The sequence below is a fragment of the Rhincodon typus genome, chromosome 13 (genome assembly GCF_021869965.1).
Source record: "Rhincodon typus isolate 14 chromosome 13, sRhiTyp1.1, whole genome shotgun sequence".
Classification (NCBI taxonomy): Eukaryota; Metazoa; Chordata; class Chondrichthyes; order Orectolobiformes; family Rhincodontidae; genus Rhincodon; species Rhincodon typus.
Window position 1 is genome coordinate 61,767,639 of NC_063344.1, and position 18,282 is coordinate 61,785,920.

At 42.2% G+C, this 18,282-nt stretch overlaps 1 protein-coding gene and 1 long non-coding RNA gene across 4 annotated transcripts in view; one reads left to right on the plus strand and one right to left on the minus strand.

The window, feature by feature from the left end:
- The window catches only part of LOC125484680, a 52,079-nt gene that overhangs the window by 31,694 nt on the left and 2,103 nt on the right, over nt 1-18,282 (plus strand). The gene's annotated exons all lie outside the window — the stretch shown is intronic.
- The window catches only part of LOC109929299 (vitamin K-dependent protein C-like), a 29,876-nt gene continuing 16,448 nt past the window's right edge, over nt 4,855-18,282 (minus strand). For all 3 annotated transcript variants that reach the window (XM_048604311.1, XM_048604313.1, XM_048604312.1), the window contains exons 6-9: nt 12,723-12,863; nt 11,274-11,479; nt 10,344-10,461; nt 4,855-6,468 (exon numbers count right to left, since the gene is read on the minus strand). In XM_048604311.1, coding sequence (XP_048460268.1) covers nt 5,909-6,468; nt 10,344-10,461; nt 11,274-11,479; nt 12,723-12,863 — 1,025 coding nt within the window. In that variant the 3' untranslated portion in view covers nt 4,855-5,908. The remainder of the gene's footprint in view (nt 6,469-10,343; nt 10,462-11,273; nt 11,480-12,722; nt 12,864-18,282) is intronic.

Below are 18,282 nucleotides of genomic sequence, written 5' to 3' on the forward strand. Positions count from 1 at the left end.
TCCTACGTTCCTGGGAAAAAACATCCCAGCCTATCCTTACAACTCAAACCTTCCAGTCTTGGTAACATCCTTGTCAATTTTTTTTTTGCACTCTCTCCAGTTTAAGAGCATCCTTCCTATAGTCAGGCAACCAGAATATGCAGTACTCCAAATATGGCCTTACCAATGTCTTGTGTAGCTGTTACATAACGTCCCAACTGGCATTGCGGAGACTGATGAACTACCAGCAGTCTGGAAACCTGGAATCACTTGATGGCAGAATCCTTACCTTTAAAAGCACAGGTACTTTGTCAGACAGCATGGGCATTTAACACCATTGGGGATCCCAGAAACAGCTGCGTTGGGATGGCGTCTGATCTTATGGTTGATGGACGAGGTCTGCACAGCCTCTTTTAAATTCAGCCCAATGGCTTTGGTCTTCCCTCAAATTAATTGTAGGAATATTCTCATCAACCACTCCTGGATGTCAGCCAAACAACATGACAAATCAGAGGCAGTGGAGAGTCAAGGGACAGTGTGACGTGATAAAATTAGGCACTGTACAACGTATATGAGAGACTTGTTATTGAGGTTTTGGATGATGGGACCAAAGGACGGGATGGATGATGAGAAACTGGAGAGGGCTAAGGATAGAACCTTGAGGGGGACACTGGAAGTATTGGTATAGGAGCAGGTAGAGGGGTTTTGCAGGAAATTCTCAGGATTTGATTGCATAGATAAGAAGGGAAACAAGGTTTGGGCATTGGATCTGGATGGACTATAATGGAAAGCTATTGAAGGAAGATCATGTGGTCAGCCATTTCAAAGACTCCAGACAGATCATGGAATTTAGTTCACCATGATCATAGTCTCCCAGAAATACTTGTTGGTGGCTGTTTCAGTACTGAGCAGTTGTGAAACCTGAGGAAACTCCTTTGTGGGAAAGGCAGTCAAAAATTTGGGTGACAACAACATACAAAAGGGGAGAAAAGTGACATTGAAGATAGAAGTGGTGTATTGCAAGGACAGAGGTATGAAGGTTTGGCTTGCAGGTGAGAGTGATAATGCCAGATTTGAAAGGGCTGTAGAAAGTTTCTGTGAAGAGGAAACTGTGAACAGTATCAGTTAACATGGGTTCAGGACAGGAAATAGTGTTCTTGCATTCAAAACAAGTTATTGCTTTGCACATGCTTGATGGAGTCAGTCAATATTTGGAATAAGTTAATTATCAGATTATGTACTGTTTGGTTAGATTAAAAATTTGCCAGAGAACTGAACCATACATACACATTGTCCTTCCAGTCACTGGGTAAAAGAACATCTGGAATGTATATTTTGCTGAAAACAATTCCATTGTAAAATCAATCTGAAATTTCATAGTAACCAGATATGTTAGACGATGCGTTAACCACACAAGACACTCACCAACCACAGAATTTGTGTTAATGATCACACATTGCCAATTTGTGTAAACAAATTATGACTAGGATTTATAATTCCATGTTAATATTTTATTGGTAAACCTTTAAATGGAACAGAGAAGTAGAACAAGTTAAAACAAAAACTTCTTGTAAATAAATAGGTGATTAAAGCTCAGAAGTTTAAAAAAATGCTTGAGAAAAGATAAATGTTTCTTTGGTTTTGTACATGTCAAGGAATAATATGTGAAGAACTATCAAAGATAGCATCAAGCAATTGTGAAATGTTTGAGCACATTTTACAAAGGACTCACTGGGTATGACAGAAGTACTAAATATGTGTACTTTAGATTATCAGTCTTCAATATTGAAGATGCTTTGAAAATTTAATTGCATGATATAGGAATAAATCTAGTCCTATTAAATGAGGCAAAGCTACTATTTTAGATGGCACCAATAGCTTGAAGATAGATGCAGCATGATGCACACTGCAGTATACTGAGATTGCGCAATGCTAAGATCAAGACCAGCTTCCATGGTCCTATAGCTGTCTCCATGTATTTGTCTGCTGAAAGCTCGGACGCATGTCCATCCATTCTTAGTTTTGTGACAAGTATTCTCAGAAATTAGTAGCATTGATAGACCATAAAACCATAAGACGTAGAAGCAAAAGTGGACCATTTGGCCCATCAAGCCTGCTCCATGATTGAATGAGATAATCACTAATCTGACAATCCTCAACTTCACTTTCCTGTCATATTCCCATAATCCTTCATGTGGAGGTGCCGGTGTTGGACTGGGGTGAACAAAGTCAGAAGTCACACGACACCAAGTTATAGGCCAACAGGTTTATTTGAAATCACAAGCTTTCTGAGCGCTGCCCCTTTGTCCCTTCACCTGACCAAAGAAGCAGCGCTCCAAAAGCTTGTGATTTCAAATAAACCTATTGGACTATAATCTGGTGTTGTGTGACTTCTGACTTTGTCAATAAATCTTGATTCCCTTAATGATTAAAATTCTGTCTATCTTGACCATGATGTACTTAGTGACCCAGTCTCAACAGTCCTGTGCAGGAAAGAATACCACAGGTTCACTACTCCCAGAAGAAACTCCTCCTCATCTCTGTCTTAAACGTGTGATCCCTTATGCAGAGATTTTGCCCTGTGATGCTAGAGTGTCCCACAAGGGGAAACAACTTTTCTACATTTATCGAGTCAAGACCATAAGAATTTTATATGCTTCAGTAAGGTCACCTCTAAATCTTCTAAATTTCAACAATTATAGGCCCAACCGACTCAACCACTCCTCATATGACAATCCTTACACACCTGGTATCAACTTAGTGAGCCATCTCTGCACTGCCATCAATATCAGTCTATGTTCCTTAGATGAGGGGGCCAAAACTGTTCACAGTATTCCAGTTGTGCTCTGACTAGTACCTAATATAGTTTTAGCAAAATCTTCCTATTTTTATACTCCATTTTCATTGAAATGAAGACCAACATTCAAGTTGCCTTTCCTATTGCCTGCTCAATTTAGATGCTAGCTTTTTATGATTCGTGGACAAGGATTCCTAAGTCCCTTTGTTCTGTAGCCTTTCTCCATTTAAATAATATTCAGGTCCTCTATCCTTCCTGCCAAACCTTGCAATTCCCACATCATATTCCATCTGCCCACTCATTTAACCTGTCCTATTTTCCTCTACAGGCTCACCACTTGCCTTCCTATTTATTTTTGTGTCATCTACAAACATGCTTATAAAACATTTTCTTCTGAAGAAGGTTCTAGATCCGAAACGTCAGCTTTCCTGCTCATCTGATGCTGCTTGGCCTGCTGTGTTCATCCAGCTCTACACCTTATTATCTCTATAAAACATTGACTTTGCTCATCCAAGTTATTAACATAGATTGCAAATAATTATGGCCTCAACACTGATCTGTGTGGCACTCCATTAGTTACAGGTTATCAGCCTGAAAATGTCCCCCTTATCTCAACTCTCTGTGTTCTATAATCATCTATCTATGCTAGTATATTACGTCCAAGACCACGGACTCATTAAGTACCATCATGCACATTATCTTCTCAAATGCCTTCTGAAAATCCAATATATTCCGTCCATACTTCTTTTTCATCTATGCTGCTTGTTACCTCCTCAAAGAATTTTAGCAATTTTTTCCTGCATGTTTTCCCTTTGTTAAGCTGACTGCTTATACATTTATAATTATACATTATACATTTCTAAATGGGCTGCAATTACATCCTTTCTAATGGACTCTAACAATTTCCCAATTATTGTAAAACCGCAGCAAACTCATTTTCTTTTTCCTTCTGCCTGAACCATGTTCCTTCCTGCAAAATTATGCAAATAATGAAATACATACTGACATTAAGAGGTAAGCTAGAGTTTGAGGTGAACAGTAGACAATTTACAGCAAACAACAACAACTGAAACAGTCTCCGTGATTAACAGCAATCAGCACAGTGGCTGAAACTGCTTTAGATTTCTGATAGAAGCAGGATAATTCTCCAGGTAATTGTAACACATGGATCATAGTTATATAGAAGGATATTATTAAATTGGAAAGGGTGCAGAAAAGATTTCCAAGGATGTTACTGGGACTGGAGGGCTTTAGTTAAGCAGAGGTTTGACAGGCTGGGACATTTTTCACTGGAGCATAGGAGGCGGAGGGGTGACCTTATAGAGGTTTATAAAATCATGAGGGGCATAGATAAGGTGAATAGCAAATGTCTTTTCCCTATGGTGGGGGAGTTCAAAACTAGAGGGCATAATTTTAAGCTGAGAGGATGAAGATTTAAAAGGGACCTGAGGGGCAACTTTATCACACAGAGGGTGGTTTGTATGTGGGATGAACTGCCAGACGAAGTGGTAAATACAGGCACAGTTACAACATTTAAGAGCCATTTGGACAGGTAAATGAATAGGAAAGGTTTAGAGAGATAATGGGCCAAATACAGGCAAATGGGACTAGTTTAGTTTGGGAAACTTGGTCGGTATGGATGAGTTGGACCAAAGGGTCCATTTCCGTGCTGTTTGACTCTATGAAAAATTAGGCACATAAAACAAATTATGTGCATAAATGCAATCTTTGCTACTTACAGCAATGTGTTCCCAAGGCAAGGTTAATGGAGGAATTACCTATTTATAGTATTGCCATTTTGAGCAGTACTTGTGATGTCTCTCTTTGCAACTTTAAAGTAGTTATGAATTGACTTTATGATGAGAAAATGGAAGGGACCTTTACCTCAGTGACAAATATGTTGATTTTATTTTGCTCATCTTCAGTGGCCGATGACCGTTCTCAAAGTTCCTGGCTCAGAGCAACTGATTCCCTTATACGTTGCAACGTAGTCATCACAGGAGATCCACTCATCTTTCATAGCTCTTTTAATCTCTATGTGATTTGTGATAAGCAGAAAATAGACCAACACACCAAGGTCAGAATATAGAATAAAGATTTATTATTCTGCAGAACTCGAAGTATCAGTGTCAGGTATTGTATGATGGAATGACATTTTCATAAATTCTTCCAGAAAGCAGTCCAACTCACTTAGGCTTTGGGAGTTAAGTCCAGTTGAACCTTTTCATGTCTGATCCAGTCAAACTATTACCTATCCAATCCCTTATTTAACCTTTGCACAATCTGTCCCTGTTTAGATATTTTTTCATCACCTGTTTAAGAGATTCTGCCCCTGTTCAGCTTTCAGCTTGTTTAGTCTACCATTTTAGAAATAAAATTCGCCTCCTGAAGTATGCCCCCTTCTGCAAATTTTGTGAAGCCCTTTCTTGCACCAGCTCCAGGTGATTTGGTAAAGGAAACTATATTTTTCATACTGGCTTCCTTCTCCCTATTTGGGGCCTACCTACAGTCTCAGATAGAAGCCTATACCTGACAGACACAGATAACACCAAAAATTCAATATTGAACAGTTAGAGGCTCATAACCATTTATTGCTACTTTTATATAGTACCTTTAAATTAATAAAATGACGAGATACTTCTCAGCAGCATTATAAAATTAAATCAGAGACTGAATCACATAGTCACATGTAATCACTAGCTGGATATTATAGTCAATGAACTGTGGAATGATATTATCACATCTGATGAGACACATGAAAAACTCACACTGTTAATTTGTGATAAACGCATACACTTTAGAACGTACAGCAGAAACGTCACTTGTAGCTCTGGACAGTAGAACACAATTATAAAGCTGAGAATGTAACAGGATGAAGTGAATAAGCAGGGAATGACTACCTGTCTCTTAAGGTAAGGTTGAGTTATAGATAATCACAATCAATTACCAAAAGTCATAATGTATAAGCTGTATTTGAGTATAAGTCACACTGCTTTGCAGCATGCTAGGCGGTCACTAAACTAGCATAACATATTTAGCATCTCACACATAGAGCTTGAAATTCTGTCTAATTTAATATAATTTTAGGCACATTGGAAGCTCATTAGAAAGAGCACATACTGCTTCAGATAATTAGGTTGCTACAGCATTGATTATTGAATACATCCAGTCTAGGTAATTGGTCACTTTGGTGTACACACCAAATGTTTGGAAGCGACCACATCCTTCTCCCCAGCTGACCAGTCCTAGCAGAAACCACGTGCCATTCAATAAAGTGACCATAGGTCCACCGCTGTCTCCTTTGCAGGCATCTTTTCTGGAACCTGGGTTTCCTGCACAGATCATGTTGTTCGTCACTTTGTCTTTGAGCTTCTCCTTGCACAGCTTGTAAGAGGTTAATTTGATATTGATGAATAATAGAGTACTAGGGCGGACACTATCATCACTTTCATCCATAGCGCCCCAGCCTGTGATCACCACGGACTTGTTGGCAATGAGTAGCTTTCTCTCTGCCATCTCTTTGGTGGGCAAGCACACTGGTATAATGTAATCACTGAAGACAGCAACCTCAGACAGTTGGAGAAGAGCAATGTCACTGTCCATATTTGTGATACTGAAACCGGGATGAACGTACACAGTGTTTACCAGAATAGTATCCTCAGTGCGTTCATTGACTGTTCGGTTATGCTCACCTGAAACATAGATGAGCATAAAGTTAAATATTTTGTGCCACACAAGCAGCCAGTAATATTGAGAGCGTGACTACCTCCTTCATGGGCAGTAGCAATGTTGAGTCATATAGCATGGAAACAGACCCTTCAGTTCAACCAGTCCATGCTGAACATAATCCCAAACTAAACTAGTCCCACCTGCCTTCTCTTGGCCCAAATCCCTCCAGACCTTTCCTATACATATATCCGTCAAAATGTCTTTTAGACGTTGTAATTGTATCCACATCCACCACTTCATCCGGAAGTTCATTCCACATGTGTAAAAAATTTGCCTCATGTCTTTTTTAACTATCTTTCCTCTCACCTTAAAAATATGCCCCCAGTCTTGAAATTCCCCATCTTAGGGAAAAGACAACTACTATCAACTCTATCTATACTTCTCACTACATAAACTTCTATCAGTTCACCTCTCAATCTCCTACACTCCAGCGAAAAATGTCCCAGCCTATCCTTATAACTCAAACCTTCCATATGCGGCAACATCCTGGTAAATCTCTTCTAAACCCTCTCCAGCTTGATAATATCCTTCCAATAACGGGGCAACCAGAATGGGACACAGTATTCCAGAAGAGGCCTCACCAATGTCCTGTACAACCTTAACATAACGTCCCAACTCCTAGACTCAAATGACTGAGCAATGAAGGCAAAAATGCTGAACATCTCTGTAACCATCCTGTTTATACATATGATGCAAACTTTAAAGAATGTGGAGAGATGAACTGAAGAGATCAGCTACAGTGGACTGCTATTCTCTTCAGTCCTCCTGTTGGTGCAATGCTCGAGTGGAGCAGTGCAGTCTATTTTGAGCAACCTGGTGCCTGAAGCTGGGCAGCAAGACCATTGTTGGGAGTGGAGAATGGGAAACTGAAAGGTCCAAGGCCTGAGGGTGCCCTCAGGTTGAGAATGGGGATGGGAGATGGAGTGGCAGCAAATCATTGCAATAATCATTATGTGCCTCGTTACTTGTTTGGGGATCCACACAGACCATCAAGCCTGGATAGGGCAGACCCGCTGACACAGAGCATCCCCCTTCCTTTGACAGTCCACAAGTAAATTCAGAATAAAATAAAGTGGGAGGTTGGGCATGTCCTGCTCCAATTCATTGCCATTTTGATGTGAGGTCCAGATTCAGTAGAATCGATCCAGGAAATCCCAGGGTTGTGCTGCAGCATGGAGACCTAACACAAAATATGCAGTCGGAGATAGTAAGAACTGCTGATGCTGGAGTCAGAGGTAACACAGTGTGAAGCTGGAGGAACACAGTAGGCCACGCAGCACCAGAGGAGTAGGAAAGTTGACATTTCAGGTCAGGATCCTTCTTCAGAAGAAAGAAGGGTCCTGACCCGAAACGTCAACTTTCCTACTCCTCTGATGCTGCCTGACCTGCTGTGTTCCTCCAGCTTCACACTGTGCTAACAAAAACTGCAGTCCCTGGTCAACATATAGATTTAATGAGGTACAGCTACTCCAGGAAATAGGACGTGTCACCTTTACCCAATGAGGGGCACAATAACAACAAGCATTTACATTGCCAAATTTAACAAAGAAATTACCACATGATCTGACAAAACTGGAAACAAAAACAAAGAAGGACTTTTTAAGAGAGGTGACTGAAAGGTCAGTTTTAATGAGGGCTTTAAAAGTGGAGAGGTAGAGGGTTTAATAAGCAAATGGTGATGCACAGGACCTAGACACCTGAAAATAGGAGCATCATGGGGTGGGGGAAAGGTGTCGGGGTGGAGGGGGTGGTGGTAGGCAGAAAGGTCATCCTCTGTGCAATGAAAGATATTGAGGGAGGTGCAGGGCTAGAGGACATCATAGACATGGGGACTGGTTGGATCATAAAAGGACATAAACCAGATGATAAACATTTGACGGAGGGTTTGGAGGCCTGAAGCAAAACTAAGTCAGCAAGGGCATGACTGATGAGTATGTGAGACTTGGAACACAAAGAACCATAGGCCGCAGTGCTTTCAAATGAGCTGACATTTAGAGAGCATGCAGGGTGGGAGGGGTGAATTCAAAATGTCATGATAGCAGATCAGAACCCTGAAGTGCTTTTCTTTTGTGTTTAATAATTGATAAACTTACTCTTTTGGCATCTTAAGAAATCCTAGTTAAACCAGCTCCCTTTGAAGCATAAACTGATTTGGTCTGGGAGCAAGGCATTCACAAGGGCTAGGATCCTTTTTAAATTAATTGTGTTGCCACCAATCAAGAGGATGAGTGAATAAAAAAAAAAGGAGACCCAATTCATCCCTCCTCACCCAGGAACATAACAAAGCAAACTTTGGAGCCAAAATAACTTGGGAACCTTTTAGGGTCTGGCACTAACAAAAACTGGAAGTAGAAGAAGTTCGTGAGGATATCATGAGTAGGACTGATGTTAGAGATGGAAAGAGGCAGTCTTTATGATGGAGAAAGACAGCACAGTATCAAACAGGCCACTGAGACTGAAAGCAGTCTGTTTCAATCTGAGATCTGGCCAGGCAGGGCAGGCAAGCAAAGACAATTTACCTACCATCCCACCAGCGTCCACACCCAGAAGATCATCAGACGCCATTTCCACCACCTCCAGCAAGATGCCACCACCAGACACATACTCCCCTCCCCTCCCTTGTCTGCCTTCTGCAGGGACCATTCCCTCAGTTACACTTCCTTCACCCCCAACACTTCCCCACAGCTCTATGGCACCCTCCCCTGTAACCGGTGAAGGTGCAACACCTGCCCATTTACCTCTTCCCTCACCAGTATCCAAGGCCCCAAACATACTTTCCAGGTGAAGCAACACTTCACCTGCACTTCCCAGAATCTAGTCTACTGCATTCGCTGCTCACAATGTGGTCTCCTCTACATTGGGGAAACAAAGCCTAGACTGGGTGACCACTTCGCAGAACATCTACCTTCTACTTGCAAAAAAGACCCTGAACGACCTGTTGCCTGCCACTTTAATGCACTACCCTGTTCCCTGGCCAACATCTCTGTTTCTGGCTTGCTGCAGTGTTCCAGCGAAGCTCAACGCAAGCTGGAAGAACAACATCTCATTTTCCACTTGGGGACCCTACAGCCCTCCAGACTCAATATGGAGTTCAATAATTTTAGGGCCTAAACTCTCCCATGTCCCAGCCCCCTACCTCACACGCCAGGCCTTGTTACCACATTGCTTGCCATTACACACCCCCTGTTGTTAGTCACTAATAGTCCCCATTAACAACTATTCACCTTCCCAGCCTGATCGTTGTCAACTTTTTGTCTGTCCAACTGCTCTTCTCTCTCTCTAGGTTCTATCCTATTGTTTACTCCCTACCCCATCCCCCTCCCTTTTTTCTGCACATAAACTGACATTTTCCCAGCCACCATCAGTTCTGTGGAAGGGCAAAAGACCCAAAAAAACGTTTACTCTGTTTTGTTTTCCTTCACATATGCTGCCAGACCTGGTTTCCAGCAACTTTATTTTTGAATCAGAGACAATGGTGTGGAGTTGGCAGCTGGAGCCGAAGATATTGGCTTTTGTTTTTCCAATGTTTTAACCAGAGGAAATGCTGATCAGAAGGCTGGACAAGCATTTGGACAGCCCAGAGTCCACAGAGTAGGTAGAGAGGCTGTCATCAGTGCATTGGGGGAGCTCATCTTTTGTCTGTGGCAGATGTTGCCAAGGGGTGGTATTTATGAAGGAAAACCATAAAATAAGGATAATGTGACACTGTTGGACAACAGAGAGCTGGTAGAACTCTGGCTAGAAACATTAAGTTTGAGCTTTAACCAGTGTGAAGTACTTCACTGCAGAGCCTAGGTAATTGCAGAAGCATTGAGCTATAAATGACAGTTGTCCATACCAAGTTTTACTCGAAATCGATTTCCTTCAAATACACAATGAGCAGCAGTCAGCACCCAAAACTGATGAATCAGCACACCACCACAGATGAATTTTCCACTTGCATTCATGAGAAGGACCTGCCAGCAACAAACACAGTGGCCATATGGATATTGAACACAAATTCAAAACATGAGTAAGGATCATTCAAGAAATTCAAATGAAAAGCACTACCTATAGTGACTAAGAAAAGCACAAGGCTGACCCCCAACCCAATCCATTCCCAGTGAAACAGTTCACTGCAAGCACAAGAAAACAGTCCCTATCACACGCCCCTGAACCCATAAAAGCTGCCACTCCCAGGGTCTAGTTTATTTTTGTTAAAAATGAACAAAATTATCAATGATCAAGTCATGGAGTTCAATTGGTGCAATAGCTTGATTCAGGGATGCAATTTTGCTCTGTTACTGACTGATTCTAGGTTGGAAGGTAAGAAGATAATGTTGCCAGTTTTATTGTCGAACATGTCCCACCTACATCATTTTCAGACACAGATATGGCGCACTGGATTGTGAATTTCCATCTCCACTTCTCGATGCCTCAGAAAGGCAGCCAACATCATTAGAGACCCCTCCCACCCGATTATAATGCCTTCCAAGCTATTCCATCAGGCAGAAGATACAAAAGCCTAAAACACATGGACTAACAGGTTCAAGAACAGCTTCTTTGTCGCTGTTATTAGACTTCTGAATGGACCTCACAAATTTCAAATCTGATGTTGATTTTGTGTTGGAGTGAAAGGCACACAGCTCTGAGACTGTTCTCTCACTACGGTAACAGATATACAGGAACACCTCAGTGCCATAAAAACATCTGCCTTAAAATTAATCTACACCTCTTAATTTGCGGAGGACTAATGCTCACCTGGATCTTGAAAACAATGAGATCTTACCTGCCACGGACTGCCACCTTTCGTCATTACTCTCCCTTTTATGATTCGTGGGCCCAGTAGGCCGCTTTCTCCTTTAATCGTGCCCCTGCTGTTTGCATTACCAGGGCCTGGGCCTTCGCCTTCACCTTTCCCTTTCCCTTTCCCTTTCGCATTGTCATGGTCTTGCAGCGATTGAATTCCTTTCAGTAGCCCACAAGGATATTTATCTGCAACATAAAATGTTACATACAACAATGTAATGCTTTTGGTGGTGAATTAATGGCTGCCACAAGCTGTTTACAAAGATACTTAAAGTAGAGATTGAGTCATATAACTATGGCATGCCACCCAGTACAGCAAGTACAATTGCATGTTTACAGCTTTATAATTGTAAATATCCACGTTTTCACGAGAAAACACATGCATAATAATTTGCAATTACAGGTACTCATGTTACTCAATATATGTCACAAAGCAAGTTATCATTCATCAACAGTACTGTGCATTAATGCAAGTCAGTATCACTTCCATCAGTCTCTGCAAATACATTGCATTCAGTCTTTAATTGTACAGAGTTTCTGGCTGTCCCCTGGTATCTATTCATTCATAGGCTGATATTCCTTCTCTGGGGATTATCATTTTCACAGTGCATGCTGTTGCCATGCTAACTGCTGTTTGTAAGCAATCATTTATTTTTCATTTTTGGGACAATATACTGAAATGGGAGTCAGATTGCTTATGTTGCTCAAATACCAGGGTGTTTTTGCAACCTGAAAATCATGTTCCAGACAATTCTGGCTGTGGCAGATAACGTTGCTTTCTGAAGCAGAGAGAGAGAGAATTTGAGACTGAGTAGCACCAACAGTCTTTTGAGTTAAGGAAATTCTTCCTGGTGACAGCCCTCTGACTGGTTAAGCTACAGTGTATACAGAGTTCTAAATCCCAAGGCAGGAGGGGGAGACATCCAGAGCCTGGAAACTGAAAGCATCCATGTCTCCCTCTCTTTTCCTGCATGATTGAAAAAAAAACAAGAAAGCTTAAAAGAAAGAATTTTATCAAGAAAAGACTTGGGTCCACTGGATTAATTAGCAAAGTGAACAGTGACCATTGCTTTACAGACAACAGCAGGTCATTAGTGCTAACAATCAAAAGAACTTTGTGAGACAATTTAAACTACTTTTGAAATCTGGAATTTTCATCTTCTGATACCCTGGCATTGTCATCATAAGTTGATTCTAGTGAATTCTGCTACTTGTTCTGTAACCCAGTACCACTGCATGTCCTTAGCAACCAGTGATCCCCATATCCCATGAATTAATAAAATGGATATGGAAGATAACTGGTTTATCCAATCACCATCAGGCTAGACAACATAAAGCACTATCAAGTCCTGTTCTCACTTGCTAAAAAGCAGCAGAAACAAGAGGAATGAACTGTCTCAAATTTACATGGACATTGGCTGCTGCTCACCTGATGCATTGCAGGAGATTCCATCTTCACTTAGTTTGTAGCCAGCTGCACATGAACACTCCCGTCTGTTTCTCTCTGGAATTTCGCGGCAGAAATGAGCGCAGTAACCATAATTGTCAGAGCAGTTTGTTGCCAGCAGTACTGCAATCATAAAGTGGTGAGATGAAATGTTTTTCCTTCAAGTAATAGTATTAAACAAAATGCAAAATATAGCAGTTACTAATGCGCTTCCTGCACATGGCAGGGCAGTAGTTAAACTGTTTTCTATGGATAGCATTACACCATATAAGTACAATGTATTACTTGACAATGCAGCTTAAATGTCCCAAGATATAATAATTGCACCTTGCTCAGTTAGAGGCTAACTGGTCTCAACTGATACAAAGACAGAAACTGCTAGAGAAACTTAGCAGTGGTAGCATCTGTGGAGAGACAGAGTTAACATTTGAGTCCAGTGACCCTTCATCAGACAGTACCTTCTGTCTTTGTTTTAGTTCTCCAGCATTAGTAGTTCTTTGTTTCATTTCCGTTGTTTCACTTATCATGAGCTAAGAAGTCAGACAGCTAATTCTTAGAATATGTAAGCATCTTTATTTTTGGCAAAGCACAGAAATTTTATATGATGAACACAATTATTACCTAATCATGTGTATATTGTATTACGTACAAACCCCAATGGTATTACGTACAGTGTGAGACTTGAAATCCTGTTGTAATTGGTAAGTCAACTCTGGCCACTTATAGTTGCAACAGAAGCAAGTTCGGGTACGAGGGACTAACATGGTCTCCAGCAACTGAACGATGATTTAAATATTCTACTGATGTCAAGCGTCTCAAATTTAACCACAATTTTACTTTTAATATCTGCAAGTCGTGTCTCTCAGGGCTCAGGCAGAAGTGGCAGAGAAGGACTAGATTCATCAGGTATGTGCCTTAACAGAAGGACTACTTGCCCCAGATCTCCAGGGAATCTCATTTCCTTTCTTAAAACCTGATCAATCCCCACCTTCCTTACATGCTCTCACAAGTCTGTAATCTTCTCCCTGTCCTGCTGCTCCTTCATCTCTCCTACTGTTCTCTCTGCTCTGCATGTGCAGACTGGAGATATGGGCCTCCCCACTTAACAGCAAGTCATCTCTGAAACTGGTTGCCTACTGTTAGGAAAGAAGGACAAAAACCTTCTGCCATTAAATCAGGTAAAGCCTCCAGATCACCCAGTTAGGGTTTGGGTTAGACTTCTTTAACTTTTCACCTTCTCTATGGGTTTTCAGGTTATTGCTACAATCTCAGTCAATTGATAACCATCGCCTAAAACAACTTCGACTGAAAAAGTTTAATTAAGTACGTATAGCCATGCAGAAGTAGTTTAGTAAGGATTGGGAGAGTCCTGATGGCAGTTCTATATTATAACTGATCTTACATTCTAGGATACTGTCATTAGATAGAGCAAGTCCTCACATAAAATTGTGGTTTCATTCCTGAATATCGCAACTTTAAGTGAAACAACATGAAGTGAATTTGAGGTGCCCCATAGAAATAAATATTAAAGTCGGAGTTAGGTTTCTTTAGATATTTGACCAAAAAAGCACAATGTACAAGTTGAAACATTGTACCATATTGTGCCTTCCTAGCAGAAATAACTCCCAAATTAATATACATCACTAAGTACAAAAGAAAACAAAAAACAACACAGTATACTCCCAGTACAATATTTAAAAAAATACACTCACTGTATCTTTCAGATTGAACCAGGCTCCATCTGCGGTAGGCATCAGTCAGAGCAGGGCGTGGGAAAGTTCCTGCAAAGACCAACTTCTGACAGTAGATGGAGCACAATTTCTGAACAGCAGCTGGGACAAGGCAGCAGGCTGAGCTAATCAGAGGGGGCAGGAACCAAGGCCAAAACAAGGATAGAAGGAGACAAGACTCAGGGAGAAGGAAGCAAGGCCAAATGGCAGGGCAAGCTAGGAGGAAATCAAAGCCAGAGGTGAGGATACAAGTGTAAGAGGGAAGTAAATCTGAGAGGCAAGGTGTAGTGAGTTGGGATAGACGAAACAACCTTACATCACAAAATACTAACATACTTTGTGATGATGTGGAGGTGCTGGTGTTGGACTGGGGTGGACAAGGTCAAAAATCACACGACACCAGGTTATAGTCCAACAGGTTTATTTGAAGGCACAAGCTTTCAGAGTCTCGCTCCTTCCTTAGGTGTCAGTGAGAGGTGGCATCAGACACAGAATTTATAAGAAAAAGATCAAAGGGTCATAGAACTGATGCAAATGTATTGAACAAACCCAAGATGGCTGTTAAATCTTTAATCAGTTAGAAAGGATTAATATGCAAGTACCAGAATTTCTTTCAAGTCATTGCCCGAGATAACTAAAGGTTTTATTAGTATACCAGAGGGGGTCACCTCAGGTCAGACAGTGCATTTTAGGTGTGAGGCCTTGTTTAGAATCTGGCTGTGTATTAACTTGGAATCAGACTGGTTTTATTTCCAAAGTAGGAATTTATAAAATGCCACACTGACTGTCTACAAATTGTGTGCTTTTAGCACAAAATATCTGCAAAAATATCTGCAATTACAGATCTTCAAATGCAAATTCACCCCATAGATTCATGTGTGTGTGTGTGTATGTGTTTGTGATAGAGAGAGAGGGGGGAGAGAGAGTGTGCACGTGCGCTTGAGAGAGTGTGTAAGAGTGTGTGTGTATGAGAGGGTCTATGTGAGTGTGAGTGTGTATGTGAGTATGAGTGTGTGTGTGAGAGAGTGTACAGTGCAGTGGGCTCACCTGTAGTGCGACATGAACCCAAGATCCCAGTTCAGGCCGTGCTCATAGGTACTGAATTTGGCTATCAGCCTCTGCTTGGCGACGCTGCATTGTTGTGTATCCCAAAGTCCACCTTGGAGGATGTTTACCCGAAGATCCGGGGCAGGGATGTCCTTGACCGCTGAAGTGTTTCCCCCCCGGGAGGGAGCATCCCTGTCTGGAGATTGTCGCGCAGTGTCCATTCATCCGTTGCCGTAGTGTCTGCATGGTTTCGCCAATATACCACGCCTCACGGCATCCTTGCTTGCAGCCTATGAAATAGATAACATTGGCCAAGTCACACGAGTAGCTGCTGTGTACATGGTGGGTGGTGTTCCCACGTGTGATGGTAGTGTCCGTGTTGAAGATCTGATATGTCTTGCAGAGGTTGCCATGACAGGGTTGTGTAGTGTTGTGGTCAATGTTGTCCTGAAGCCTGGGTAGTTTGCTGCAAACAATGGTCTGTTTAAGGTTTGGCGGTTGTTTGAAGGAAAGAAGTGGAGGTGTAGGGAAGATCTTGGTGAGGTGCTCATTGTCATTGATAATGTGTTGAAGGCTGCGAAGAACTTAGCGTAGTTTCTCTGCTCCTGGGAAGTACTGGACAACAAAGGATACTCTATCAGTTGTATCCCGTGTCTGTCATCCGAGGTCGTTGCAGTTTTTCACTGAGGCATGTCGGAACTGGCGATTGATGAGTTAAGCATCGTATCCTGTTCCTATGAGGGCATTCTTCAGCACCTTTAGGTGTCTGTCACGTTCCTCCTTATCACAGCAGATCCTGTGTATGCATAGGGCTTATCCATAGGGGATGGCTTCTTTAACATGTTTAGGGTGGAAGCTAGAGAAGTGCAGCATCATGAGGTTATCCATGGGCTTGCAGTAGAGTGAGGTACTGAGGTGTCCGTCTTTGATGGAGATGCGTGTGTCCAAGAATGAGACTGATTCTGAAGAGTAGTCCACGGTAAGTTGATAAAAACCAAAAGAACTGCGGATGCTGAAAATCAGGAACAAAAACAAAGTTGCTGGAAAATCTCAGCAGGTCTGGCAGCATCTGTGAAGGAGATGCTGTGAAGGTTCTGAGGAAGGGTCACCGGACCCAAAACATTAATTCTGTTTTCTCCTTCACAAATGCTGCCAGACCTCCGTGATAAGTTGATGGTGGGATGAAACTTGTCGATATCGCTATGTGCTTGTTTCAATGATTCTTTGCCATGAGTCCAAAGGAAGAAAATGTCGTCAATGTATCTGGTGTTGGTTGGAGGTTCTGTGCAGCAGAAAAGTCTTGTTTGAACTTGTGCATTAAAATGTTGGCATATTGGGGAGCAAATCCGGTCCCCATGGCTGTTCCCTGTGTTTGGATGAAGAATCAGTTGTTGAAGGTGAAGATGTTGTGGTTGAGGATGAAGCGGATAAGTTATAGGATGGTGTCTTGGAATTGTTGGTATTGAGTACTGAGGCTGTTGCGGCAATGCTGTCGTCATGGGGGTTGCTGGTGTAGAGTGTCGAAATGTCTACTGTGATGAGGGCTGTACCTGGTTCGACTATTCCATGGGTGTTGAGTTTCTATAAGAAATCTGCAGTGTTGCGACAGAAGCTGGGTTTCCCTGTACAGTGGGTTTCAAGATGCCATCAACATAGCCAGAGAGGTTCTCATACAGGGTCCCATTGCCTGATATTATGGGATGTCTAGGTGTGTTGGCTTTGTGTATCTTTGGAAGGCAGTAGAAGTGTCCTACACAGGAGGTATGTGGGATAAGAGTGCGTAGGGTACTTTGAAGGACTGGATCAAAAGTCTTAATCAGTCTGTTGAGTTCACGAGGGTTTTCTTTGGTCAGATTGGCAGGTAGTTGTCTGTAGTGTTCCTGGTTGTTCATTGTCTGTGTATTTCCTTGCGGTAGTCTATTCTATTCTGTATATTGATGGCTCCTCCTTTGTCTGCTGGTTTGATGACAATGTTACGACTGGTCTTGAGAGCACAGATGGCATTGTGATATGCCTGGTAGCGTTACACTACCTTGTGAGTGCGGCTGATAAATCTGGTATTCACGTGTTCTCTGATGGCTTGTGCATACCTGCCAATAGCCCTCTGGAGGGGTGGGGGTTTCCAATTCGACTCCTTCTTTGGCCACTCCACCATGGATCTCTCTGTCGACTGTTCTGGTTTGCTGGTTGTCTTATCGGGCTTGCTGCTGAAATCTTGGAAGAATTCCTGGAGTTTCATTTGTCTGATGAATTCCTCTGTGCCTGCCATGAGACTGATGGGGTCCATTTTGGTTGTGAGGCAGAAAATGGAGCCCTCGGCTGAGAACTTCGATCTGGTTGAAGGATAAGTTGACAATGGATTTCCCCATTGTGGTACCATTTTCAACTGTCGTGCCAGGGGAGGCTTGGCAACTGGTGGTGGTGATGCCAAGTTTCTCCAGTTTCGTGTTCTTAGTATACATGTAGGTGGTGTAGTCCCACTATCTCGTCTGCTTGGCAGTGTCCAATGAGGACGGCCTCAAGTGGGATCTTAGGCTCATGTCGCACTACAGGTGACCCCATCACACTATACACACACACACTCACGCTCTCTCTCTCTCTCACACACACACTCACACACACACACACACTCTCTCACACAAAAACACGCACACACAGACCCTCTCTTGCGCACACACTCTCGTGCTCTCTCTCATACGCTGTCCCTCACATCCGTGTTCTCCCTCACACACACACACACTCTCGCGCTCTCCCTCACACACACA